Here is a 25,445-nt window from a genome sequence, read left to right as displayed (position 1 = left end):
GGGATGAGGCAGTGGAGGAACATGAGGAATAAGGATTGGATTTAGACTGGGATGAAGGTGAAGCCTCCAGAGGCTTGTGCCTACATTCCCTTTGGGAGACTGGCATTGAGTCTCCTTTCATCTGAAAAAGAAATCCCTCTAATTATACAAATCTTGGAGATGACAAAGTGTTTTTTTAATTCCTCTAAATGAGTGAAGCTCCATTAATCCCACAGAAACCTGGAGCAATGCTCAGGGATGGGTAGGACATGGACACAGGTGTCCAGAAGTGCTCCTTGTTCTGCAGACCTGGGAGAAGGATTCCCTCCCTTTCCCATCTCCCCTACCCTCAGGAGATGCCTGTGGTGTCCTCAGCTCAGGTCTTGGATAGCTGCAGTGAAACACCTGGAATTCCATGGGATGAACTGGGGGGGTTGTGTGGATTGTGTGTGTTTCTAAGGAGCAAGGTGAGGAACAGTCTGTCTTCAAGGGATAAGGGGCACATTCCTTAGGGAATGGTGAGAGTTTGGAGTCTGTTGATTCCCAAGCACCTAAAAATTCCACCTGGAGACTCCTGATGGGAGTCAAATCTGCCATGTAAACCCTGTTCCAGCATGTTCCAGGAGGGTTGCTGGTGTCCTCTGAACCGTCTGTGACTTTTCCCTGCCAGACATGGAACTGCCACGTGATTCCCTATGGAATTTCTTGCTGTCTTCATGGCTCATGTGCCTTTCTCCTGCTTTTCCCAGATCACTCTGTTCTCTTCCACATCTCCACTTGCTCCATGTCCCTCTTCCCATCCTCCTGCTGCAGATGCTTTTCTCCCCACCTACAAGTGACCCCATTGTCCACATCCAGGAGGTTTCCAGCATCTTTTCCTGCATTCCAGGTCAAGCCAGAACATTGACAAGACGCAGACAGTGCGATCCACGGCCGCATCCAACGGAGCCAGCCGCAGGACCCCCCCAGAGCACGGTGGGTGATGGATTGGGATGACTCTGGTTTCATGGAAGGGCTGCAGAACACCAGGTGCTGCTCCTGTTCCATACCTTGACTTATTTCCTGTGTCCCTGCAGTCCCAGATGAGACACATGGAGCAGCCCTTGGCATTCCCAGTCACGGTGTGCTGGCCTGTTTCAGCCCTCCCTGTTTTTCCACGTGCTGCTCTGCTGCTCCCACTGACATCTCCTCTGTTGTCCCCTCGGAGACCAGCCCTGCCCATGCCACCAACCGGACAGGTGAGGCCCAGCCTGGATTCCCAGAAATGCTGGGACATCTCCAAGGTTTGTGTCACCTCATGTCCCCTGCCCTGCTCCTTATGAGGTCTCCTCAGTCTCCTCCAGGATGAACAATTCCAGCTCTCTCTCCCCTCCAGATCCCTCTTCATCCTCATTCCACTCCTTTGGAAGCTCTCTAAGAGATGATACCCTTTCTATCCTTATCCTTGGATATATCCTTTATATCCTCTGCCCATGTGGTGCAGTTTGGATCCTGTTGCCAGGGGGATGTGGGGGCTGGAAAGGACTTGGAACTTCCTATGTTGCCAGCAAAAGGTCATGGGAAGCTACACCAGGCACAGCTCACCTGAGCAGCCCTACCTTGAGGTCTGACCTCATTCCCTCCTCATTCCATCACCAGCTCCGTCAGGCACAGAGGGAATGGAAGCACAGAATCCTGGAATGCTTTGGGTCAGAAGGGACTTCAAAGTCCATCTGGTTCCACCCCTGCCATGGGCAGGGACACCTCCAACTATCCCAGGTTGCTCCAAGCCCCTTCCAATCTGGCCATGGACACTTCCACGGATGGGGCAGCCACAGCTTCTCTGGGCAACCTGGGAAGCATCAGGAGGTGACATGGGGACAGGGTGATCCCAGTGCTGCCAGCCTCTCTCTGCCTCTCAGCACAACTTTCTCTCCCATTTTTCTACAGACCAAAGCCAGCCCTCCCTCCTGCCAGTGACAAATATCAAAGCCAAATCCAGGGGCATCACCGGGAAATCCACCTCCTACACCAAGTGGCCAAAGACTCCTGACAGGTCTCAGAGCTTCGGCAGCCCCAATGCCAGCCCCTCCTCCCCCTTCTCCCACATCCAGGGCAAATCCAAGTACATCTCCAACCTCTCGCTCTCCCGCAGCAACTCCCGACAGCAGCGCAGCCTCCGGCAGCCGGTGAGCGAGCGGCCCCACACGGAACAGCCCGGCACGGATGGTACGTGGATCCCATCTTTCCCTTCCAGCCTACACTCTTGGGATTTTCCACCATTTGCTCTTCCTAAACATACTGTTCTCTCCCCAGCAGGGCCAAGCCCGGTGCTGCAATCCATCCGGATCCTGGAGATCAACCTGGCTATCCGTTCCCAGTACTGCGCCGCTGCCGACGCCTGCAGGTGAGCAGGAAGGGCTGGCTGGTGGCTCCTCGGTGGCACTTCAGTGGCAGCAGTACTGTGGGAGCAGCAAATAGGAAAATCTGGGAATTTTTCCAAGATTTTTTTGAGTGTTTCATCATGCCATCACCACGTGCTGCTCCATGGGGAGAGGAGCTGGTGCTCCCAGCTTTCCCTCAGGGGTTGTGTTTGGTGGTGGGCTCGTCCTTGGGACATTGGGAAGTTCTCCCCTCTTAAGTTCTCAGTCCGCCACGGGTTTTGGGTCCTGTCCCAGCCTTCCCACAACCTGGTGCCATCTAATGCTCTCTGTGTGTTCCCAGGACTGGGAATTTCAGCTACCGCATCCCTGTGAGCCAGCAGACAGCTGTGAACACCAACCTGACCCTGGAGATGAAGTGAGTGCCCATGAATTATGTCCCTTGGGAGCCCCTGGAGTGGCTGATGTGGCTGCGGTGTCTCTGTAGGAAAGGGACACATGTTCCCCCTTCCAGGCTCTCATGCTGTCCTCTCTTCCCAGCTCCTCCTCCGCTGTGTCCATCTCCCTTTGTGGCCTTGTCTCCAGTGATCCCTGCCAGGGTGCTGTGAGTGGGAACAGCTCCACTGACTCCACAGATGCACAGGTAGGGAGAAGGGGACAGCTCACAAAATATACATGGAATCACTGAGGCTGGAAAAGTCCAACCATTCCCCTAGCACTGCCAAGGCCACCATGTCCCCAAGTGCCACATCCACACGGCTTTTAAATCCCTCTGGGAATGAGGACTCCACTGCTATCCTGGGCAGCACTTCCCATGAAGGAATTTTCCCTAATATCAAACTCAAACCTCCCCTGGCACAGCTTGAGGCTGTTTCCTCTCATCCTGTCCTTTGTTCCCTGGGAGCAGAACCTGATCCCACCTGACTGCCCTCTCCTGTCAGGGAGTTATGCTGAGCCAGAAGGTTCTCCCGGAGCCTCCTTTTCTCCAGGCTGAGCCCCCCCAGCTCCCAGAGCCCTTCCTCATCCCACTTGTGCTCCAGGAAACACCCATGGAGGTCACTTGACAGCACGAGGCTGTGGATTTCCTCACAGATCTGGCCTGAAGAACATCCCTGATCTCATCTCATCCCAGCTCTTGCCCTTCCTTCCCCAGGACACCACGCACCGCTGGCCTCTGGTGATGCTGTCCTTCCGCGAGTTTTCCTACCACTTCCGAGTGGCGCAGCCGGTGAGTGCCCGTGGCTTGTGCAGGGCCACATGGAGGGAGGGGAATGTGGGATTTATGAAATCTGGGAAATGCAGGTTTAGGATCAGGAGCTTCCCACGGTTCTGTGGGTGGTAAGAGGATGATCTGTCCCTGCCCCAGCCCGTAATCCAGGCAGAATTCCGCCCTTGGAGTCGCACCCCTCTCTAAGCTGCTTTTCCCTTTCCCAGGGCCGAGCTGACTGCGACACTTCCCTGGAGCAGCTGGGACACCTCTTCACTGACTATTACTTCCAGTTCTACTGGCTCTGTGAGTGAGTCCTGGCAGCACCAGTGCCCTCTGCTCGGAGACAGGAGGGGAACTGGTGCCACTGGGAGCCTCCCGAATTCCCTGCTCCACTGGCCCCCAGCCCCACCTCATCCCCGTGTCCTGCGGCAGCTCCGGAGCTGGAATGGTGATGGCTGGAGACGCTGAAGCTCAGCACATACAGGACCTAAAAGCCACCACCAGCCCCGTGGTGGCTCCTGGGGGGACCTCGCACCGATTCCCAGCATCCCACATCCCTCTCCTTCCCTTATGGGAACGCTTGTGTCCTCCATCACTTCCCCCTCCCCTTCCAACACTGGATTTGGAAGCATCACACTGGACTGAGCGTTGGATGGCTCTGCCAGATCTCAGAGGGATGCTCCTTCCATGGACAGGAGCCCCATCCCGGTGCTCTCAGTTGTCCCACATCACTTCGTCACAACACTGGAATTGCTTCAACACTGGAGCCCTTTCCGAGAGCCAAATGCTGGAGTTTGGCCTGGAAAGGATGGCTGGACCTACTGGAAGTCATACACTGGAGTTGCTGTTCCTTCTGCATGGCCCAGGGCCACTTCCCAGAGACTCCGGACCTGCCAATGGGCACGTTCCTCTAGGAACAACCAGAGAAGGAGCAGCTTCGACATCATACCCCCTCTTCTTTGTGCTCTTACATCCCATATCCATGTGGGATATCCAGGTCTAAATGGATAAACCCCCCACTCAAGCTGCTGCTGAGGCCATGCCACACCTGGGGACACCTGTCCCCAGGCCAGGGATAACACATGACAGGGATTTACCCACATTAAGTGTGGTGGGATCCATTTTCATCCGCTTGGAGGTGGCATGTGCGGAGCTGCCTGGTCGGCTCAGTGCCAACCTCTGCCCAGATGTGCAGCACTGGCAAAGCCTGGAGTGCCCTGCAGAGCAAGGCTGAGTCCCTGGGAACACCAGGATCTGTGTCCAGGTGGGACCTCTGCCTCAGGAGAGGGGTGGTGTTCTCCCAAAAGTTGGGATGGCAGCAGCTGCAGGCTGTCCCTGCCCTCACAGAGTTGCACTGGAGGGATTTGAGATACTTTACTGTTACAAGCCCTTAACTTGCTAAACTACTGAATTCTTGTGGGATTTAGGCCGTAAAAAAATAGGAACTTCCTTCTGGCCCCATTGAGCCACATGTGTCCTGTGGGAAAGCCAAGTGGCTCCCTGTGCTTCCTCCTCCCCGTCCTGCTCCTTGTGCTACAAAGGAGTTGTCTGCGTTCCTGGAGGCTCAGACACCTCCAGGTTATTCCAAGACGGATTTCCCTGAGGAAACAAGTGAGGGGGGGAATGCCACATGCTGATCCTAAGGACATTTTAAAGCTGCTCTGGGAAAACAAAGATAGATTTTATCCAGGTAAAGTGATGGATGGTTCCTGGGCACGTCTGGTTTTATCTCACATCATCTCCCTCCTGAGCTTATCCGAGCAAAGCAGCCCCAAAATTCCTGGTGATGTCACTTGAATTTGGCATCTGCCCCCAAAAACGTTTTGTAGGCAGGTTTCAAGGCCTGGAAACGCTGAATTATAGTTACTAAAATCCACTGAATCCTGGGAAGCAAGGAATAGTGGGTGAGCAGGGAATTCCTAGCAGCCAAGCAGTTAGAAAACTCAAGTTTTGGGAAGCTCAGTGGGATGACAGGATGCCCCAAGCAGGGGGGCTTCATGCTCAGCAGGATTCTCTGGTTTTCCCTGGAATTGGGAAGGAAACACCTGAATGTAGCTGAGTGCTCTTCCTTCCACCTGCCTTGAGCAGTTTTTCCTGGTTTTAAGCTGGGAAGTGACTTCCTTGGCAGGTTTATTGTCCCCTTGGCAATCAGTGGCCCAGGCTGGCATGTCTTTACTCAGGTGAGTGATGCTGAGCTGGGATAAAAGCCCTTGGAAGAGGAAACAGGGAATGTTGGGGGGCCAGAGCCAGCAATCACCCCCACTCAGCCAAGACACCCCAGTGCATCCCACCCCGCTCCTGGGGGAAGGAATCAATCAGTGGTGGCCCATTAGGAGTTGGGATCTCTCAAGTGTCCCCAGGACACTCAGCCATGGGATTTAGGGAGCTCCCCAACAAACCAAGTGCCTGAGTGCTTGGAAACATCTCTAGTGCCTTTTTCCCTATGGAACAACCCCAGGGAAGAGTGTTTTCCCACATATATTCCCAAATGCTGCCTCAGAAATGGTGCCCAGGTTTAACTGGGATGTGGTAATTCCTGGAGTGCCAAAGCCAGCCCTACCCACATAGAGCTGGCAGCAATCCCTGGGATCAGGAGAGGACAGGGATTCAAGGATGAAGTTTTTAGTGTCAGTAGTACCTTATGTCTTAAAGTGGCACAGGTTGCCCAGAGAAGTTTTGGATGTTCCATCCCTGGAAGTGTTCCAGGACAGGTTGGATGGGTTTGGAGCTGCCTGGACTAGTGGGACTGAATGGGCTTTAAGGTCCTTTCCCACCCAAACCATTCCAGGATTCCATGATAAAAATCATCCACCAGCTGCTTCCCAGCGAGGCAGCAACGAGAGCTCCAAAGGGGTTCAGAATTATAAAATGCAGGAATCATGGAATTGCCTCCAGGCCTGCAGAAACAGCTGTCTGCATGGATTTCCCCCCCAAAACGCATCTCTGCCCCTTCCCTGTCCCAAATCAATACCAAGAGAGTTCACAATCAGGCCTTTCCCTGCGTGGGACGGAGGGAATTCTGAGCCGACCTCTCCTGCTTGGGGAAATCCCTCCCTATCCAGCGGCAAAGAGACATTCCTGGCAGAAATGGAAGAAAAAAGGGTGGAGAACGAGGCTGTTTGGGAATTGTTTCAAAAGCAAATTCCCAACTCTTCTGTCCTACTGTTGGAGCTTAAAGCCTGTAAATAGAGACTATGGCACCACTGGAAGAATTAAGGAAAAAACCACCACGTAAAGCACTAATTTTGTTGGTTTAAATGTTGCTGCCACAGCTTTAATCACTGTATTTTGCCAGCCAGTTGGTAGAGTTGCATTTGTAGCAGGTTATTATTGATTCCTGGTTTTTATTTGTGGGGAACAAGCGTGGTTTCCCTCTTTTCTTCCTGATTTATATTTATATTTTGCTGAATTTGAGAGCTGAGTCTCTGGATTCCCTGGATTTTTTTGTTTTGTTTTGTTTTGCTTATTTAGACTTTGTTTTATGCTGGAGGTAAATGTGCCCATATGAATAAAATATATAAATACTGCTTTGTATCCAAGGATGGCTCCTGGTGTTTTCCTCCTTTCCTAGGGAATAACTCAGGTGAGTGGCTGTAGAACTGCCCATGGGATGGAGGAAATTCCTGGTCTTTAGTCAGTGGAAGTTTCTGGATATGCCTAGTCGTGGTTCTTTGGAATGGAGGCAAAAAGGAGAAAGGAAGGAGGAAAACGAAGAAGGGGAAAGAAATTAGAAAGGGAAAATTAAGGAAGGAGGAAAAATGAAGAAAATAAAAAAGAAAGGTTAAATGGACAAGGGAAAAAAGAAAAAGAAAGCAGAAGGACAAAGAAAGGAGGAAGAAGAAAAAAGGAGGGAAAAAGGAGAAAGGAAGAGCACAAAAGAGGAGAAGGGAAGGAGAAAAAAAGGAAGAGGAAAGAAAACCTGCCTCTGACCTCTCATTGCTCATGTCAGAGGACAGGCTCAGATCCAGAAGGATCCAAAAGTCCACAGAAGGAAATTGGGGCTTGAATTTGTGATTTGGAAGTGGAATGGTTTGAAAGCTGGGCTAAAATTCCAATCTGCCTCTTAAAGACACATAAATCAATTCCTTGTTTCTAGGTCAGGCAGTTAATTCAGGAATTAATGAAGGACACATCCAGCACCACAAAACTCCTGGTTAGTGATGAGAACAGCACAGCATTCCCAAAAGAAAGGGTGAGGGGATGTGATGACAAAGGAGGCTGAGGGATTCCAAGCAGATTTAGGATTTATTTTGCACAGCCTGGCTGCATCCAGACACAAGGTGGCACTGAAACACTTGTGACCACTCACAGCACAGAAATCTGGGATAACAGTGAGCACATCCCAAAGTACCTGGATCTTGTGCCAATATGAAGAGAGGGAGGCTCAGGGGGGACCTTTTCACTCTCTACAACTCCACAACAGGAGGGTGCAGCCAGGTAGGACTGGTATCTTCTCCCAAGGATAGTGACAGGACAAGAGGAAACAGCCTCAAGATGCACCAGGGGAGGTTTAGGTTGGGCATTAGGAAAAAATCCTTCATGTAAAGGGTTTCAGAGCACTGGAACAGGCTCCAGAGGTGGAGCCCCCATCCACGGAGGGATTTAAAAGCTGTGACACTTGGGGACATAGGTTAGTGGTGGCCTTGGCAGTGCTGAAGGAATGGTTGGACTGGGTGATCCTAGAGGGCTTTTCCAGCCTTAGACTCACCATAATTCTATCTAAGCCCTTTGGAAAAGACAGGTTAAAAAAACAAAACAAAAAGAACCCCAAACCAGCAGTCTCCAGGCAGGTGTGTCACAGAGCCACTTTTATTCACCTGTGGATCACTGCCCGTCACAGACCACACCTGCTACAGGCGTTTTCTCGTTGAAATATAAAAGAAATATAAAAAGAGCTTCCCCGAGTCCCCCATCCAGGCCCCCGGGGGGTTCAGACGTAGATCCCGACCCAGAGCAGCAGGAAGAGGACGCCGAAGCCCATGAAGAGCGAGGCCACCAGCGAGATCAGCAGCTCCTTGTAGATGTCCCGGGTGTACTTGGTGGATGTCACCTCGTAGCTGCCAGGCCGGGGGTTAAGGTGATAACAGAGGCACAACAAGGCGAGGGGACCCCCACCCGCTCCCCTGGCCCCGGGAATTAGGGCGATAATCCGGGATTGTAAGGCACAACAAGGGGACAGCACGCCCCGCCCGCTCAACCGCGGGGATACACGAAGAACCAGGCGGTGAAGAACATGCCGATGGCCAGCAGCACCACGGTGAGGTGCGGGAACACGGCCGGGTTCACCGGGCTCGTGTATCTGCTCATCGCCTCCAGCTCCTGCGGGGACACGGCGGTGTTCAGCGGGGCCGGGCCCCCTGTGGCAACCCCCGGTTCCCCCCATCCCCACCCTCACCATGTCGCCGGTCCCTGCTGCGACACGTCGGCTCCGCTCCCGCCGCCGCACGTCCTGCCTCCTCCGCCGCCGGAAGTGGAAGTGAGGACGGGAACGAGGCGCGGCGAGCGCGAGCCGCTTCCCCATTGGCTGGCGGCGGCTCCCGGCGGGCACGGCGGTTGAGCGCGGGAGCGGCGGAGGAGCGAGCGGCCGGGTAATGGCGGCTGAGGGAGAGGGGAGATCGGAGGGGAAACCGGAGGGGAAACGGGGGCTCTGAGGCGCTAATGGCGGCTGAGGGAGAGCGAGGATCTGAGGGGAAACGGGGACTCTGAGGGGGAGGGAAGCGAGGTTGCTGAGAAATAAGAGATAAGAATGGGGAGGTGATGGGGTCTGGATGGTTGTAATGGTGGAGATAATCAAATTTTGGGGAGAGGGATTGGGATGGGAGGTTGGAAGAGCAGTAATGATGGGCCGAGAGGGGCGTGGTGAGGGATAAGGGTGGCCTGAGGCAAGACTCGGGATAGCGGCTGCCAGTAGAGGCCACAGCCCCTGGAGTGATGGTTCTCAGGGGAAGCACTGCCCTCTTTGCTTCCCCTTCCTTGGGTGGCCCAACATTCCTCATGTAGAGCCTGCTCCAAACATCCCCTTTTTCCTTTCCACAGGATGGGAATCCATGGCTTGGCGAAGCTTATTGCCGACGTGGCTCCCGCGGCCATCCGGGAGAACGACATCAAGTCCTACTTTGGCCGGAAAGTGGCCATCGATGCCTCCATGAGCATCTACCAATTCCTGATCGCTGTGCGGCAGGGAGCTGACGTGCTCCAGAATGAGGATGGGGAGACCACCAGCCACCTCATGGGAATGTTCTACCGCACCATCCGCATGGTGGAGAACGGCATCAAGCCAGTGTACGTGTTCGATGGGAAGCCCCCGCAGCTGAAGTCCGGAGAGCTGGCCAAGCGCACGGAGCGCCGAGCCGAGGCGGAGAAGCACCTGCAGGAAGCGCAGGAAGCTGGGGAGGAGGAGAACATTGAGAAGTACAGCAAGAGGCTGGTCAAGGTGACCCCGCAGCACACGCAGGAGTGCAAGAAGCTGCTGACGCTGATGGGCATTCCCTACGTGGAGGCACCCGGAGAGGCAGAGGCCAGCTGTGCCGCCCTGGTGAAGGCTGGGAAGGTTTATGCCGCTGCCACGGAGGACATGGATTGCCTCACCTTCGGCAGCCCCGTTCTGATGCGGCACCTCACGGCCAGCGAGACCAAGAAGCTGCCCATCCAGGAGTTCCACCTGAACCGGATCCTGCAGGATCTGCAGCTGACCTGGGAGCAGTTTGTGGACCTGTGCATCCTGCTGGGCTGCGACTACTGTGCCAGCATCCGCGGCATTGGGCCGAAGCGCGCTGTGGAGCTCATCCGGGAGCACAAATCCATAGAGAAGATCGTGCAGCAGCTCGACACCAAGAAGTACCCCCTGCCTGAGAACTGGCTCCACAGGGAGGCCCAGAAGCTCTTCCTGGAGCCCGACGTGATCGATCCCGACACCGTGGAGCTGAAGTGGAGCGAGCCGGACGAGGAGGAGCTGGTGCAGTTCATGTGCGGGGAGAAGCAGTTCAATGAGGAGCGCATCCGCAACGGCGTTAAGAGGCTGAGCAAGAGCCGCCAGGGAAGCACCCAGGGCCGGCTCGACGACTTCTTCAAGGTCACCGGATCCATCACTTCGGCCAAGCGCAAGGAACCAGAGCCCAAGGGAGCAGCCAAGAAGAAAACCAAGACCAACTCCAAGCCCAACAGTACCTCAGCCACAAAGACTAAAAAGGCAAAATAACTGGATTGGGCACCTGTAGACCTCTGGGACTGGGTTTTTAGGGGGGCTTAATGAGGCATTTTAGACTAATGAGAGTTGTGTGTCAATGCTGCATGTTAGTGCTGGGAAGGAACGGATGAGGCCAGCAGAGTGGAGCAGTTTCTGGGCACAAACACACCCAGATCTCAGAATTCCAAAGCTGAACAACTGCAGAGCAGACTCAGGATAAATTAGATTTCAGCCTGATCCCATCCATCCCAGAAGAGGTAGGTGCAAGCAGAAACTAGAAAGGTAGGAGCGGAAGGCAAGCTGGAATTGGGAAGGAGGCTTCAATTAAGGAGGTAAAATTCTCCCTCTAACAAGAGTTCATTAAGATTTTTCCTTCCCTTTTCGTGGTCACTCTTATTTAAAACCCAGTTGTGATCTCAATTTCAGCAATGTCCTGGCCCGCTTTTAGCGCGTAATCCAAGGAAAGCTGAGCCCAGACTGCACCTCTCCCAGCCTGAAATTTGCTTAGAAATGCTTAAAAATAAAAATACCCATAAGCCTGGAACTGCAGCCTCTTCAGTCCCTGAATTCCAGAGGCATTTTTCTGTGTTGTACACACTTACAGGTCCCAGGATGGGAATTAAAATGTTCTACTTCTTATTTTATTCTGTATTTTCTATAGTTTTTTGCTTGTCAGAGCCACAGGATGGGTTTTGTTTTCAGAATAAAATTTGAACACAAAGACACTGTTTCTCCAGAGAAGTGGCTTAAGCCATGTTTTTAAATGAAAATCCCAGTTTTAGAGGGAACTCCATTACAGCCAACAAACCAAACACAGTCTGAAGCACAAGGAATTCCAATTTTCAGCTCTTTGGATGCTTCATAGACATGAAAAATCTGTGAGTCGGCTCTTTGCCCGTTTGGAAAATAAGAAGCTGACTTGTTTTGTGGGAAAATTAATATTAAATATTTATTATCCATTAATCTTGCTAAAATTGGGATTTATGTTTCCTTGCTGTGGATTCACTTGCATATTTCAATCCATAATTGTTTTTTTCACCAGAAGTTTTAAAATTAAGTATTCCTCTTTTAGCTCCAAATATCGCCATACGTACAGGAATGGTTTTGTGGCAGAGAGATAAAAAATTTTTTAAAAATAATAATATATGGAAATAAGTCTGGGAAATTTACCAGTTCTAAAAGCTGCTTTTCCACCACCCTCTCCCTACCTGGTGCTTTGTGGTATTTTGCTCCATTTTTCTTCCATTTCTCATTCCAGACAAAGATTCCCACTGCCTCTGACAATGATACCATTATTAATGAATTTCAGTTCCACTCTTTATCTCAGGAGCAAGTGCTGTGGGAAGCTGGGGACCCAGCAGAGCCAATCAGAGATGGCACGGGGGATTTGGGGCTCTCAGGTGTGGGTGGTCTCCGCATGGGAAGACTGGAATGCTTTTCCACCTTTTCCACCTCTTAGTTCAAATTAAATGGATTTCCGACTATTTCCTCCAAGTTTTCTGTCTGGCTGGGCCATGACCCATGTATTACCCACAGCATTCCCATCCTGAGTCCAAACCCAACACGTGCCAGCTCCTGGGAAGAAAGGAACCCTGTCTCAGTGGAAAGCAGAACAGTGGGAGCTCTCACACAGCTTTTGAGGAAACACCGAATTTATCCAGCACAGAGAATGCTACAGTGTTCCCACTGCTGCCACCAGCTGCATCCTGAGCCGTGACAGCCATCTCCCGAGAGCTCCCTTGAAAAGGGGGTGTTCCCGTTCCCGCTGGAGCCTCTTGTCCAGCACTGCCTGGAGGGTTCTCTGTGGCACTGCTGCAGTGTCCTGGGAGCCGTGCTTTGGGCACCAGCGGCTCAGGGACACTTTCTGCCGTGCCACTTGCTGCTGGGAATGCTTTGCTGGAATTGCTTGGGCTCCCAGTTGTATTTCCAGGCTTTTCATGTCCGTGGGTATCTGGTGAGTTCTGTGCATAGCCACAGCTCCAAGGCAGCAGGGAGACCTGTCCATGTGGGCTTCTCCATCTGGAGTCCAGCAGATCTCATGGAGGCTCTGGCAGGGATGGAGACCTTCGCTATAAATATCCCAGGTGTGAAAATCTTCCTTGTCCTTCGTAGCCAACTCCAGGGAGCATCCTGGACATGGGAACAGCTGCCTTTGCTGCTGGAGCCTCTTGTCCAGCAGTGTGCGGAGAGTCTGCCCAGATGGCTCTGCCGCAGGATCCTGGGAGCCATGGATTGGGCACCGGTGGCTCCAGGACACTTCCACTTGCTTCTTGACAGGAACGGGCCAGGTTCCAGTTGGAGCACAACACAGGTCACAGAGGGTCTGGATGGAAATGGAGGAGCCTTTCCGAGGGATGGACATTCTTGGAAGGGAGCAGGATCTCAACCGGCGTCGGGTTCTGTGGAGGACTGAGCGTTTTCCAGTGGCAGATGTTTTCCGATGGATCAGGGATCTTGGGGGCGGGCTCCTGCAGGGCCGGGGACTCCCAGAGGAGCAGGAGGAGGCGCAGCAGGGCAGGTGGCCTCGCTCCAGCAGCTGCCCCAGGTCCTCCCACAACAGCTGCCACATCTCCGAATCCCGCGGGAAGGACACCCCGGGCCACAGCGGCATCACCAGGTCCTGCAGCTCCCGGGCCGCTGTCGCACAGGGGGCGCAGCCGGGGCCGCAGCCGCAGGGGATGTACAGGGGGCTCCCGGGGGCAGCCGGGCCGTGGGGAGGGGTCTCCTCAGCCAGGGAGGAACCGGGAGCTTCTGGAATCGCTCGGCTGCGCTGGGACCCCCTGGCCCGGCCCCCGAGGTGCTTCCATTCCTTCCAAATGCAGGTGGCCAGCAGGATGGCTGTACTGGCCACCAGCAGGACAAGCAGGGGGAGCAGGAAACTCATGGCTTCATCCATGTCCCATCTTGGCCGCACTGGGAGCCAGGGGGTGTGGCACGTGTCCTGTAAAGACACGGTGCTGATGTCACAGTGCTGTGGATGGGACACCTGTGTGATGTCACAGCCCCACCTCACCCTGGTGCTCACAGCCCCAGGGCACACCAGTGGTTCCAGGAGCGAGAGGCTCCATGTAGATACTGGTGGCCCTCTGGAGCAGAACAGATGGAAGGATTCTCAGCAAAGTAGGACACAGTGATGATGGGGAGGATGATGGTCTCACTTCCTGGCTGATGGAGCCAGGGACATGGCTTGTCTCCAAGGAATTGGGTGAAGCTGTACTTGCACTGTGTGGTGCTGGGGAAGAGAAGGAGAGGAGCTGAGCTCATGGAATTCAAAAGGGATGTGAGCTGTGTTTTCTCCAAGGGAAGAACACACAGGGACATGCTGGAATGGAACTTTATTGCTCCATGGAGGGGTCCAGGGTGTCTTGATGGTGTCAGTAGGTGCTGAAGATAGCCTGGATGTGCTCCCAGTTTTTTGGCTTGTAGGTGCCAACCCCTGCAGCAGAGGGATGTGTGAGGTTGGGACATGGAGACCCCCAAGCACAGCCCCTTGTGCCCCACATCCCCCAGGTGCCCACCTTTCTTGAGGGGACTCCAGCAGCTGAAGAACTGACTGTAGGTCCTTTCAGTTTTGTTGCCAGCCAGCCCATGGATTGAGGTCACATAGGGACCCCAGGATGTCTGCTCCGCCTGGAAGCTGCCGGCAAAGGGAGTGGGCTCAGAGCTGGGTGGGGGGATGCAAACACTTCCCATTCTCTCCCACCCTCTGGCTCTCACCAAAAGATGTCAGGTTTCTCATTCCTTGCCACCTTCATCACGCGGAGCAGCGTGGAGTTATCTGGGGCACACACCGAGGTGGAATAGTGGAAGTAATTCTTCAGTGTGTTGGTGATGGAGAACTGCACCATGATGGAAGCTGTGGGTGGGGAGAGGGCCAGGGTAGGCACCAGGCACATCCCACCTGGCATAGGGCAGGAGTGTCATCCCCACGGGTCGGCTTCAGGTTGGAACCCTGACTGTCCCCAGCATTGGAGACAGGAACAGCTGTTGGCTTGGGGACATTCTGTTGGTGGCAGCTCAGCCCCACCTACATGCATTCAGGTATGACTTGTCCACGAGGGAAGGCAGCACCTGGGCTATGGCCATGGGCTGTTCGTAGTCCTGATTGTAGACCACGCTGAAGGCTTGGGCACGGTTCCACTTCCGAGGGGCGTAAAACTCACTTGAGGTCTCCAGAGCCTGTGGAGGAGGTGGAAGGTGTCACGAGCAACCAGGGAGTGGAGCTGTGACGCCACAGCCCCTCTCCATACCTGCAGGGCCAGCCCCATGCTGTAGATATCCCCAGTCATGCCATTCCTCCTCTCTTGCTCATCCAGGAAATCATTGTTCACCACCTTTAGTGCATCATGGATCAGATCCTGCTTGTCTGTGTGGTTGTAGGCGCACACCAGCACCAGTACCTCCATGGCCTGGGTGTCTGTGGGATCCCAGTGTCACTGCCAGCAGCCTGGAGATACTGGGAGCAGAGTGGGCACAGCGGGGCTAGAGGGTTCCCTTACCCACACAGGGGGAGCTCTTGGGCTTCAGCAACTCCTTTGCCATGGCCTCAACTGCATCTTGGTTGTCATATTCCTTCACCAGGCACAGGGCCAGGATGTCCAGGCTCTCTCCATACTAGGTGATCACTGCAACATAAAGAGGGGTGAACTGATGGGGTGCAGCGAGGATGACACCCCCCTAGTCCCCCCAGTCCTTCCCTCATGTCCCTGTGTACTGTTTTTGCTTATCTCACCATTCATTTTCTGCTTCAGGATAGGAATCAGGTTGAGGGTCTTCCCCATGGCATGGACACGCCAGGGGTTCTGGCAGGAGGAGAGGAGGGCGAGGACGTGCAGAGCCACCTGTCCCGAGGTCATGTCTGTGGGGACAAGAGGACACAGTGGTGGGATGGGACATGGCATCCTGAGAGCTGGCGGTGCTGAGCCTGCAGTACGGGGTCTGCTGGGATCAGGTGCACCCCTTCCCTACCCTGGCTTCTCCTCCTCTCCTTTCCCCACCTGTCTGGGCTCTCTCCACTGCGTTCTTCTTTACCTCCTGGAGCAGCCACCTGTGGATGTGGCCATAGGTGGCTCCAGCCAGGTTCATGGCCAGCAGGATGCTGGGATGTGGTGGCTCGTCAAACTTGACAGATTCCTCCATGCGCTGCAGCAGCTTCTGGACCAGGTAGTGGTGGGTGACTGTAGCCTGGCACCCTTCTGCCACCGAGGGCAGGTCAGCAGGAGCCCTGTGTGTCACCCACTTGTCCCCCTGCAGTGTCACCGGTCTGTCTGCAATGCCACTGCAGGAGGACTGGCACTCACCCCAGCCCTGCGTGACCATGGCACTTGCCAGGGCCAGCAGGACCCCGATGCTGTAAGCCATGCCGGGCATCCTCTGTCCTCAGGAGAGCTGATCCACTCAGGGCAGCAGAGTCCCGCGGGCACTCATCTCTCCAGCTGTGCCCCCTGCTTTTATCTGCTCCTGGCTCCGTCCTGTGGTCACCTGCCCACCCACACCCGCTGTGCTGCTGCCACACACAGTGCCAGCTTATCTGTGTGGTCATGGAAGGACCTGGAGGGTGGCACTGTCACTGTGGGTTGAGTCAGACAGAATGGCTCCTGTCTGACTGGTGTGATGTCTGGGATAAGACCACATGTCCTGGAGATGATAGAAGGGTGTGGATGCTGGTTTTGGGGCTGTTAGGAAGAGTTTGGATCCCGTCCCCCACAGCTCCTTCTAGAGATGGTATCTGTGGAATCGTAGAAGTGTTTGGGTGAGAAGGGTCCATCTGGGAGCAGGTCCAGACTGAAGGTCTGGCTGGGCAAGGCCCAGTGGGAGTAGGGAATGGGGCTGGCTGGAAAGCTGTTGGGACCCAGCTGGGAGGTGCTGGTGGCTCCTGGCCAGAGATGGACTCACAGAATTGGGATTAGAATCAGCTGCAACCCCAGACCACCACCTGCGGATTTCCGGGGAGAAATACAACTGGTGGCCTGAGGCTGATGCTAATTGGGATTGTAATCATCAGAGATAATTGCATCTGATTAATGCCATGAGAGCATGTGTGGGGATCAGAATAGGTTGAACTGAAGTACAGGAATGTGGCCGGAGGAACAAGTCCGTGGCTGCTGGGGAAAGGCTTTGTTGATGTCCAGGGGGGAATTGATTCCATGGAGTTTGAGAGGCTGTGTTTGTGTGTGGTGCTGGGGAAGAGAAGGAGAGGAGCTGAGCTCATGGAATTAAGCAGGAATGAATTCCAAAAGGATGTGAGCTGTGTTTTCTCCCAGGGACAGACACACACACACACAGAGAAGGACATGCTGGAATGGAACTTTATTGCTCCCTGGAGAGGTCCAGGGTGTCTTGGTGGCATCAGTAGGTGCTGAAGACAGCCTGGATGTGCTCCCCGTCGTGTGGTTTGTAGGTTCCGACCCCTGTGGCACAAGGATGACTGAGGCTGGGACATGGAGACCCCCACCACAGGCTCCTCCCCAGCCCCAGGCCTGGACCCCTGCCCCACCTTCATCGAGGGGGACCCCAGCACTGAGGAACTGCCAGTAGGTCCTGTTATCCGTGCTGCCAGCCAGCCCATGGATGGAGGTCACATAGGGACCCCAGGATGTCTGTTCTGTCTGGAAGCTGCAGGAGAGTTGAGGAGGCTCAGACCTGGGTGGGGAAATGCTAAATCCCACCCCCCAAAGCCACCCTGGATCTCACCTAAATATTTGGGGGTTCTCCTCTTCTGCCACCTTCATCACCTTGAGAAGAGTGGAGCCACTTGGGACTGTCACTGTGGTTGAGTAGTGGAAGGGTTTTCCCTGGAGCTCATTGGTGATGGAGTAAGTCACCTGGATGGGGGCTGTGCAGGGAGAGAGCGGCAGGGTGGGCACCTGGCACACCCCCTGCGGGCACAGGCTGGGGACATCATCCCTGCAGGCTCTGGGGGACTCCAGGTGGGATCAGCGTACCTCTGGGAATGCCGTGTGTCCCCAGCATTGGAGACAGGGACAACTGTTGGCTTGTGGACATATCTTGGGTGGCAGCGCAGTCCAGGCCATTCACATCAAGGTAGGACTTGCCCACCAGGGCTGGCAACACCTGGGCGATGGCCATGGGCTGCTGGTAGTCGTGGGCAAACACCACGGAGAAGGCCTGGGCACAGTCCCACTTCCGTGGGGCGTAAAACTTCCTTGTGGCCTCCAGCACCTGTGGAGCGGGTGGAAGGTGGAATGACACATCAGGGAAGGGGACCAGGTGGCCGTGACATCACACTCCCCTGGCACCTCTCCTACCTGCAGGGCCAGCCCCATGCTGTAGATATTTCCAATCATGCCATTCCCTTTCTCCTGCTCATCCAGGAAGCTGTTGCTCACTGTCCAAAGTGCCTCCTGGAGCAGATCCCGCACGTCCTGGAGCTCCACATAGTTGTAGACGCAGGCCAGCGCCAGTGCCACCATGGCCCGGGTGTCTGTGGGATCCCGGAGTCACCGCCAAGGCTTGGGATAGACCCCAGGAGCGGGAATGTGGGAGCAGAGGGGTTCCTTACCCACGAACAGGTGGCTCTCAGGGCTCAGCACCTGCTTGGCCAGGGCCACCGATGGCCCCTGAGCACCACCCGCATCAGCCAGGCACAGGGCCAGGGCGTCCAGGCCCACACTGTACAGGGTAGTTTTGGGAATGCCCTCAGCCTCTGAAAGCAAAGAGTGGCAAGATGACAGGGTGTGGGGACAGTGACACCCCCAGGCCCCCAAATCCCAACAAACCCAGTTTGGCCATCTCCTCATCTGTTTTCTGCTGCAGGACACGGATCAGGTCAATGGTCTTCCCCATGGCATGGACACGCCAGGGGTTCTGGCAGGAGGAGAGGAGGGCGAGGACGTGCAGAGCCACCTGTCCCGAGGTCATGTCTGTGGGGACAAGAGGACACAGTGGTGGGATGGGACATGGCATCCTGAGAGCTGGCGGTGCTGAGCCTGCAGTACGGGGTCTGCTGGGATCAGGTGCACCCCCTCCCTACCCTGGCTTCTCCTCCTCTCCTTTCCCCACCTGTCTGGGCTCTCTCCACTGCGTTCTTCTTTATCTCCCGGAGCAGCCGCCTGTGGATGTGGCCATGGGTGGCTCCAGCCAGGTTCATGGCCAGCAGGATGCTGGGATTCGGTGGCTCATCAAACTTGACAGATTCCTCCATGCGCTGCAGCAGCTTCTGGACCAGGTGGTGGTGGGTGACTGTAGCCTGGCACCCTTCTGCCACCGAGGGCAGGTCAGCAGGAGCCCTGTGTGTCACCCACTTGTCCCCCTGCAGTGTCACCGGTCTGTCTGCAATGCCACTGCAGGAGGACTGGCACTCACCCCAGCCCTGCGTGACCATGGCACTTGCCAGGGCCAGCAGGACCCCGATGCTGTAAGCCATGCCGGGCATCCTCTGTCCTCAGGAGAGCTGATCCACTCAGGGCAGCAGAGTCCCGCGGGCACTCATCTCTCCAGCTGTGCCCCCTGCTTTTATCTGCTCCTGGCTCCGTCCTGTGGTCACCTGCCCACCCACACCCGCTGTGCTGCTGCCACACACAGTGCCAGCTTATCTGTGTGGTCATGGAAGGACCTGGAGGGTGGCACTGTCACTGTGGGTTGAGTCAGACAGAATGGCTCCTGTCTGACTGGTGTGATGTCTGGGATAAGACCACATGTCCTGGAGATGATAGAAGGGTGTGGATGCTGGTTTTTGGGTTGTTAGGAAGAGTTTGGATCCCGTCCCTCACAGCTCCTTCTAGAGATGGTGTCTGTGGAATCGTAGAAGTGTTTAGGTGAGAAGGGTCCATCTGGGAGCAGGTCCAGACTGAAGGTCTGGCTGGGCAAGGCCCAGTGGGAGTAGGGAATGGGGCTGGCTGGAAAGCTGTTGGGACCCAGCTGGGAGGTGCTGGTGGCTCCTGGCCAGAGATGGACTCACAGAATTGGGATTAGAATCAGCTGCAACCCCAGACCACCACCTGCGGATTTCCGGGGAGAAATACAACTGGTGGCCTGAGGCTGATGCTAATTGGGATTGTAATCATCAGAGATAATTGCATCTGATTAATGCCATGAGAGCATGTGTGGGGATCAGAATAGGTTGAACTGAAGTACAGGAATGTGGCTGGAGGAACAAGTCCATGGCTGCTGGGGAAAGGCTTTGTTGATGTCCAGGGGGGAATTGATTCCATGGAGTTTGAGAGGCTGTGTTTGTGTGTGGTGCTGGGGAAGAGAAGGAGAGGAGCTGAGCTCATGGAATTAAGCAGGAATGAATTCCAAAAGGATGTGAGCTGTGTTTTCTCCCAGGGACAGACACACACACACACAGAGAAGGACATGCTGGAATGGAACTTTATTGCTCCCTGGAGAGGTCCAGGGTGTCTTGGTGGCATCAGTAGGTGCTGAAGACAGCCTGGATGTGCTCCCCGTCGTGTGGTTTGTAGGTTCCGACCCCTGTGGCACAAGGATGACTGAGGCTGGGACATGGAGACCCCCACCACAGGCTCCTCCCCAGCCCCAGGCCTGGACCCCTGCCCCACCTTCATCGAGGGCGTCCCCAGCACTGAGGAACTGCCAGTAGGTCCTGTCATCCGTGCTGCCAGCCAGCCCATGGATGGAGGTCACATAGGGACCCCAGGATGTCTGTTCTGTCTGGAAGCTGCAGGAGAGTTGAGGAGGCTCAGACCTGGGTGGGGAAATGCCAAATCCCACCCCCCAAAGCCACCCTGGATCTCACCTAAATATTTGGGGGTTCTCCTCTGCTGCCACCTCCATCACCTTGAGAAGAGTGGAGCCACTTGGGACTGTCACTGTGGTTGAGTAGTGGAAGGGTTTTCCCTGGAGCTCGTTGGTGATGGAGTAAGTCACCTGGATGGGGGCTGTGCAGGGAGAGAGCGGCAGGGTGGGCACCTGGCACACCCCCTGCGGGCACAGGCTGGGGACATCATCCCTGCAGGCTCTGGGGGACTCCAGGTGGGATCAGCGTACCTCTGGGAATGCCGTGTGTCCCCAGCATTGGAGACAGGGACAACTGTTGGCTTGTGGACATATCTTGGGTGGCAGCGCAGTCCAGGCCAGCCACATCCAGGTAGGACTTGCCCACCAGGGCTGGCAACACCTCGGCGATGGCCATGGGCTGCTGGTAGTCGTGGGCCGACACCACGGAGAAGGCCTGGGCACAGTCCCACTTCCGTGGGGCGTAAAACTTCCTTGTGGCCTCCAGCACCTGTGGAGCGGGTGGAAGGTGGAATGACACATCAGGGAAGGGGACCAGGTGGCCGTGACATCACACTCCCCTGGCACCTCTCCTACCTGCAGGGCCAGCCCCATGCTGTAGATATTTCCGATCATGCCATTCCCTTTCTCCTGCTCATCCAGGAAGCTGTTGCTCACTGTCCAAAGTGCCTCCTGGAGCAGATCCCGCACGTCCTGGAGCTCCACATAGTTGTAGACGCAGGCCAGCGCCAGTGCCACCATGGCCCGGGTGTCTGTGGGATCCCGGAGTCACCGCCAAGGCTTGGGATAGACCCCAGGAGCGGGAATGTGGGAGCAGAGGGGTTCCTTACCCACGGACAGGTGGCTCTCAGGGCTCAGCACCTGCTTGGCCAGGGCCACCGATGGCCCCTGAGCACCACCCGCATCAGCCAGGCACAGGGCCAGGGCGTCCAGGCCCACACTGTACAGGGTAGTTTTGGGAATGCCCTCAGCCTCTGAAAGCAAAGAGTGGCAAGATGACAGGGTGTGGGGACAGTGACACCCCCAGGCCCCCAAATCCCAACAAACCCAGTTCGGCCATCTCCTCATCTGTTTTCTGCTGCAGAACATGGATCAGGTTGACGGTCTGCTCCAGGGCATGGACACGCTGCGGATCCTGGCAGGAGGAGAGGAGGGCAAGGACATGCAGAGCCACCTGTCCCGAGGTCATGTCTGTGGGGACAAGAGGGCAGCTGAGCTGTGCTGAGCTGGGCACCCCAAATACTGGCAGAAACCTAGTCCCTGAGGAGCTAGTGCATTCCCTCCTTTCCCTCCGTACCTTTCTGGGCTCTTTTCACTGCCTCCTCCTTGAGCTCTTGGAGCAGCCACTTGTGGATGGGACCATCACTGTCACCCCCAGCCAGGTTCATGGCCAGCAGGACACTGGGATTCGCTGCCTCCTCGAGATTCACAGATCCCTCCAAGCGCTGGAGCAGCTGGGAAACCATGTCCTGTGGGGCCACTGGAAGGAGAGGGGAGGTCACCAGGATCCTGTGTCATATCCATGTTCTCTTCTGGTTCTTCGTGTTTGGCTGACACTCACCACAGCTCTCGGTGGCTGTGCAGCCCACCAGGGCCAGCAGGACCCCAATGCCCAAAGCCATGCCAAGCATCCTCCTGGAGCCAGCTGATCCACTCAGGGTGGTAGAGTCCTGTGGGAATTCAGCTCCCTGGGCGTCCTCTCTCCTTTTAGCTGTTCCCAGTGTCCTTCTCCAGTCACCTGCCCTCCCACAGCTGTGCTGGCTCTGCCAAGCACCACTGGCTTATCTGTGTGTCCAGTGAGGGAGGAGGGGCAGTGATTTTCCATTTGGGATCACTGGGGACCACTTGGACCACTTCAGTATCCATGAGGCTGTGATGTTGTATGGGATTCATCCCGGTATCCAGGAGGAACCACCTCAATCTTCCACCCAATGTCTTGGAACCCTGAGAAGCTTCATTGCTGGCTGGGCATTCTCCAGCTGTATCCCGCTTGGACTTTTCCAGGAAATTCCAGCCCTGATAATCTAACTTCAGTACTAAGAAAAATGGTTGAGAAGGTCATACTGCACCCTGCTGGGAAAGCAGTTCAAGGACAATGCCTGCATCAGGCACAGGCAGTTCAGGATAAGGGAGAGAAATTCCCGTCTAACTGGTTTCTTATCCTGCTGCCATACAGTCACCCAGCTCAGAGGTGATGGGAAGACAGAGCCTGTTCATTTCTGGGATTGTAGTAGGAGTTTTGTCCCTGTCCCTCACAGAATGCTTCTGGAGATGTCCTATAACAGGGGAACAGCTAGTCTGTGATCCTAAAAGGAGGAGGGGTTTGGCTACAGAGAGCCAATCCCTGACAAAAACAAGCAGGCTGCTATTGGTCAGTGAGCTGGGTGGTAACCAAATCACAGCCAATCAGGTTTGAGCATGGAGTCTTTTTGAAGAGCCCACATAAAGAGCTGTGCACGCCAATAAACGCTCTCTGTTGCTGAAACCTCGGCGCATCGTGTCCTGTATCCCTCTCCCCTGACCATGACATATGGTGACCTCTGACATGAAGACGGTAACTAAGCTGTGAGAAAACAAAGGAAGTGGAGTGACAGAGAGGAGCAACTGGGAGCTGTGAGGAAAATACAGTCTAGAGAGCTTTGTGAAAGAAAATCCAGAGAGCTATCAGCCAGAGAGCTGTTACAGCCAGAGCTGCAAAGAAAACAGCCAGAGCTGTGTGAGGGAAAAAACGGCCTACAGAGCTGTGTGAAGGAGATAGCCAAAGAGCTACCAAGAGTGACCATCTAGAAGAGGACATAAAAGGGTGAGCTACTGCTGGGACATGGGTAGTACAATTTCTGCAGAAGATCGAGCTATAGTGAATATTTGGAATTTGATTTTAAGTAAAAGAGGGGTTGAGAATGATAAAAAGGCTCTAGAGACTTTATTACAGTTTTATAGGATCCAGGGTGTAGAAATCACCACAGATGCTGCCTTTAATATTAAAATCTGGGGAAAAGTCAGCTGATATTTGACTTTGCCTCTAGAGGCAACAAAATTGCTGAGTGTTTTAACTACCTGGAGAACTTTAATGGATATGTTAAAATTTATAAAATATGAAAAAAACTGCAAAAGCAGCTTCTAAGAAGCCTATGCCAGTTGCCCAAGATGGCAGATACCACATGGTGCCAGAGTCACTCACCCAAGATGGCAGTCACCGCTTAGCTCCAGAGTCACTCACCCAAGATGGCGGATACAACATGGCACTGGAGTCACTCATCCAAGATGGCAGTCACTGCTTAGCTCCAGAGTCACTCAACCAAGATGGCGGACACCACATGGCGCCAGAGTCACTCACCCAAGATGGCAGTCACTGCATGGCATGGGTTCTGCCCGCCTAAACATCCTGAGATGGCAGAACACTGGGGGTAGCCTGTGGGGGAGGGGATGCCAGGCTGGGCACACAGAGGGAGCGGCCAAAGGGGGAGCAGCCATTGTTTGGGCTCCCCAGCCCCACAGTGCTGGTGCACCACGATAGCAGGGCCAGAGCCCCCCCCACCACAGGCACCAAAGGTGTGTGCCCAGCCCATGTGGTGGCCATCCCCCAGGAGCACCAGAAGCCCCTGCAGCACCCACACTGTGGCAGGAGCTGCCCGCGCCATGCCTGCTGGACCCACTCAGCATTTCTTCCATGCATTGCTATGTAAGCACTTGGGCTGCCCCTGCTTCCAGATGAGTGGTGCAGTCCTGGAGCCCTGCTGATAGCCTGGCCTTCACTTGACACACCCTGTGCCCCCTGGAAAACTGGGAAGCACCGCAGCACTGGAAGTCAGAGACAAAGCCAGCAGCTCTGAAGCCATGGCCCCTGCCGGTGCTGGAGGCATCTGCATAACCTGCACAGTGACTGCTAAGACACTGGCATCAAAAATGCCTGCACGGCAGCCAGGATTGCTCCTGCCGCAGTGCCCAGGACCCCCTCCATTGTGTCTGCTGGAACCCGGAATAATGCCGGAAACTGGAAGTGTGTTGGAACATGGAGGTGCCAGCAGTGTGCTGATGGAGCCCGCTCCCGCCGCTGCGGTGGCCCCACTATGCCTGAAGCCAAGGCTTGAGCAGCCTGAGGGACCCATATTGCTGATAGATAAGTGAGACCCCCACAGGGGGAACCCGAGTCACTGCCCTTGTGCCAACCCCCAGGAGGATACCACCCCCACACAGGATTTAATTAGCTTCTGGGAGGAGAAGTACTCAAGCATGAAATGAGACCCCAAAGAATTATATGCAGAAAAACTTTTATATATATATATGCACAAATGTGGTGGCTAACAGCTGGCCTGCAGGCTTCACAGTTGTAAATAATCCTAATTATAATTTTGTAACTGAAATGTCACCAATTATGTAACTACCTTGATTGCATAACTTGACCAGTATGGACCTCTGGGGAGCAGGTAAAGCTGCTGGGGAGGCAGGCAGCTATTGTCTGGTTAGCCAGATGGCAATCAGGACTAATCATGTAGGCTTTCAAAACTATACAAGGAGAAGACCACTTAATAAAAGTTGGCTGTTGTGCATGAAACTTGGTGTGTTTTCTCACGTGCCTGTCTCCAACATCAACGATAAGTGGTGACACCCGACGTGACACAACAAGCTGCCATGCGTACTGCGGGGAGACAGGGCAGCGGAGATTGCTTCCTGCAGCCTGTAAGGCTGCAGAGAGTGGTGGGGGAAACCGTGGGGCAGCGGGAACTTCTGCCTGCAGCCTGTACGGCGGTGGGGAGAGGCACGGTAGTCCCGGTGGAGCAGTGGGTATAGCTGTAAGCAGCGGAGAGAGTTGTGGAAGGCAGCAGAGAAAGCCGTGTGGGTCCAGACCCTTTGTGAATAGAAGACGCCATTGGTAGATGTGGGAACATAGGCTTCAGTCAGGAAGACCCTGTTATTAAGATATGGACTCTTCTTTTAAAGAAACAAAGGATAAAATATGATGAGTGGGCTTTGCTAGCCTTGCTAATGTGGT

The 25,445-nt window shown here is 54.7% G+C and overlaps 5 protein-coding genes and 1 pseudogene across 10 annotated transcripts in view; 2 read left to right on the top strand and 4 right to left on the bottom strand.

The window, feature by feature from the left end:
• Positions 1 to 7,088, top strand: part of MYRF (myelin regulatory factor) — a 44,228-nt gene extending 37,140 nt beyond the window's left edge. For 2 of the 6 annotated variants that reach the window (XM_058860963.1, XM_058860955.1), the window contains 9 exons: positions 869 to 954; positions 1,056 to 1,217; positions 1,909 to 2,014; positions 2,114 to 2,187; positions 2,278 to 2,365; positions 2,683 to 2,757; positions 2,880 to 2,982; positions 3,493 to 3,567; positions 3,774 to 7,088. In XM_058860963.1, the coding sequence (XP_058716946.1) occupies positions 869 to 954; positions 1,056 to 1,217; positions 1,909 to 2,014; positions 2,114 to 2,187; positions 2,278 to 2,365; positions 2,683 to 2,757; positions 2,880 to 2,982; positions 3,493 to 3,567; positions 3,774 to 3,860 (856 nt within the window). In that variant the 3' untranslated portion in view covers positions 3,861 to 7,088. Of the gene's footprint in view, positions 1 to 868; positions 955 to 1,055; positions 1,218 to 1,908; positions 2,188 to 2,274; positions 2,366 to 2,682; positions 2,758 to 2,879; positions 2,983 to 3,492; positions 3,568 to 3,773 lie in introns of all 6 variants that reach the window. The other 4 variants (XM_058860940.1, XM_058860925.1, XM_058860948.1 and 1 more) reach the window with 3 other exon arrangements.
• A 1,254-nt stretch (positions 7,089 to 8,342) lies between these two features.
• Positions 8,343 to 9,034, bottom strand: TMEM258 (transmembrane protein 258). Its single transcript, XM_058864200.1, has 3 exons — positions 8,945 to 9,034; positions 8,759 to 8,868; positions 8,343 to 8,606 (listed from the first exon to the last, which is right to left on the bottom strand). Exons 1-3 carry the CDS (start codon positions 8,945 to 8,947, stop codon positions 8,480 to 8,482), a joined length of 240 nt encoding a protein of 79 aa, XP_058720183.1. The 5' UTR covers positions 8,948 to 9,034; the 3' UTR covers positions 8,343 to 8,479.
• Positions 9,005 to 11,456, top strand: FEN1 (flap structure-specific endonuclease 1). Its single transcript, XM_058864192.1, has 2 exons — positions 9,005 to 9,137; positions 9,586 to 11,456. Exon 2 carries the CDS (start codon positions 9,587 to 9,589, stop codon positions 10,745 to 10,747), a length of 1,161 nt encoding a protein of 386 aa, XP_058720175.1. The 5' UTR covers positions 9,005 to 9,137; position 9,586; the 3' UTR covers positions 10,748 to 11,456.
• Positions 11,457 to 14,109: 2,653 nt separating this feature from the next.
• On the bottom strand, positions 14,110 to 16,096 carry LOC131582479 (cobalamin binding intrinsic factor-like; annotated as a pseudogene).
• A 987-nt stretch (positions 16,097 to 17,083) lies between these two features.
• LOC131582423 (cobalamin binding intrinsic factor-like) lies at positions 17,084 to 19,121 on the bottom strand. The gene is made up of 8 exons (XM_058845646.1): positions 18,758 to 19,121; positions 18,475 to 18,618; positions 18,258 to 18,401; positions 18,004 to 18,179; positions 17,680 to 17,917; positions 17,429 to 17,570; positions 17,232 to 17,350; positions 17,084 to 17,145 (listed from the first exon to the last, which is right to left on the bottom strand). The coding sequence occupies exons 1-8, from the start codon at positions 19,119 to 19,121 to the stop codon at positions 17,084 to 17,086; spliced, it is 1,389 nt and encodes a 462-aa protein (XP_058701629.1).
• A 987-nt stretch (positions 19,122 to 20,108) lies between these two features.
• On the bottom strand, positions 20,109 to 22,083 carry LOC131574599 (cobalamin binding intrinsic factor-like). The gene is made up of 9 exons (XM_058829154.1): positions 22,014 to 22,083; positions 21,750 to 21,932; positions 21,500 to 21,643; positions 21,283 to 21,426; positions 21,029 to 21,204; positions 20,705 to 20,942; positions 20,454 to 20,595; positions 20,257 to 20,375; positions 20,109 to 20,170 (listed from the first exon to the last, which is right to left on the bottom strand). The coding sequence occupies exons 1-9, from the start codon at positions 22,081 to 22,083 to the stop codon at positions 20,109 to 20,111; spliced, it is 1,278 nt and encodes a 425-aa protein (XP_058685137.1).
• Between the last annotated feature and the right edge of the window lie 3,362 nt (positions 22,084 to 25,445).

Source organism: Poecile atricapillus, chromosome 1 (genome assembly GCF_030490865.1).
Source record: "Poecile atricapillus isolate bPoeAtr1 chromosome 1, bPoeAtr1.hap1, whole genome shotgun sequence".
NCBI classification, from domain to species: Eukaryota; Metazoa; Chordata; class Aves; order Passeriformes; family Paridae; genus Poecile; species Poecile atricapillus.
This window is presented reverse-complemented; position numbering and strand designations above follow the sequence as displayed.

Coding starts and splice junctions, on each gene's coding strand:
- TMEM258 (XM_058864200.1), bottom strand. Junction 8,607..8,758: donor TTCACCGCCTGGTTCTTCGT/GTATCCCCGCGG, acceptor CCGGCCTGGCAG/CTACGAGGTGACATCCACCA.
- FEN1 (XM_058864192.1), top strand. CDS start 9,587: ATGGGAATCCATGGCTTGGCGAAGCTTATTGCCGACGTGGCTCCCGCG.
- LOC131582423 (XM_058845646.1), bottom strand. CDS start 19,121: ATGGCTTACAGCATCGGGGTCCTGCTGGCCCTGGCAAGTGCCATGGTC. Junction 17,918..18,003: donor GCATGGGGCTGGCCCTGCAG/GTAGGAGAGGTG, acceptor CCCGCTCCACAG/GTGCTGGAGGCCACAAGGAA. Junction 17,571..17,679: donor GACACACGGCATTCCCAGAG/GTACGCTGATCC, acceptor CTCCCTGCACAG/CCCCCATCCAGGTGACTTAC.
- LOC131574599 (XM_058829154.1), bottom strand. CDS start 22,083: ATGCTTGGCATGGCTTTGGGCATTGGGGTCCTGCTGGCCCTGGTGGGC. Junction 21,427..21,499: donor TGAGGAGATGGCCGAACTGG/GTTTGTTGGGAT, acceptor CTTTGCTTTCAG/AGGCTGAGGGCATTCCCAAA. Junction 20,596..20,704: donor GACACACGGCATTCCCAGAG/GTACGCTGATCC, acceptor CTCCCTGCACAG/CCCCCATCCAGGTGACTTAC.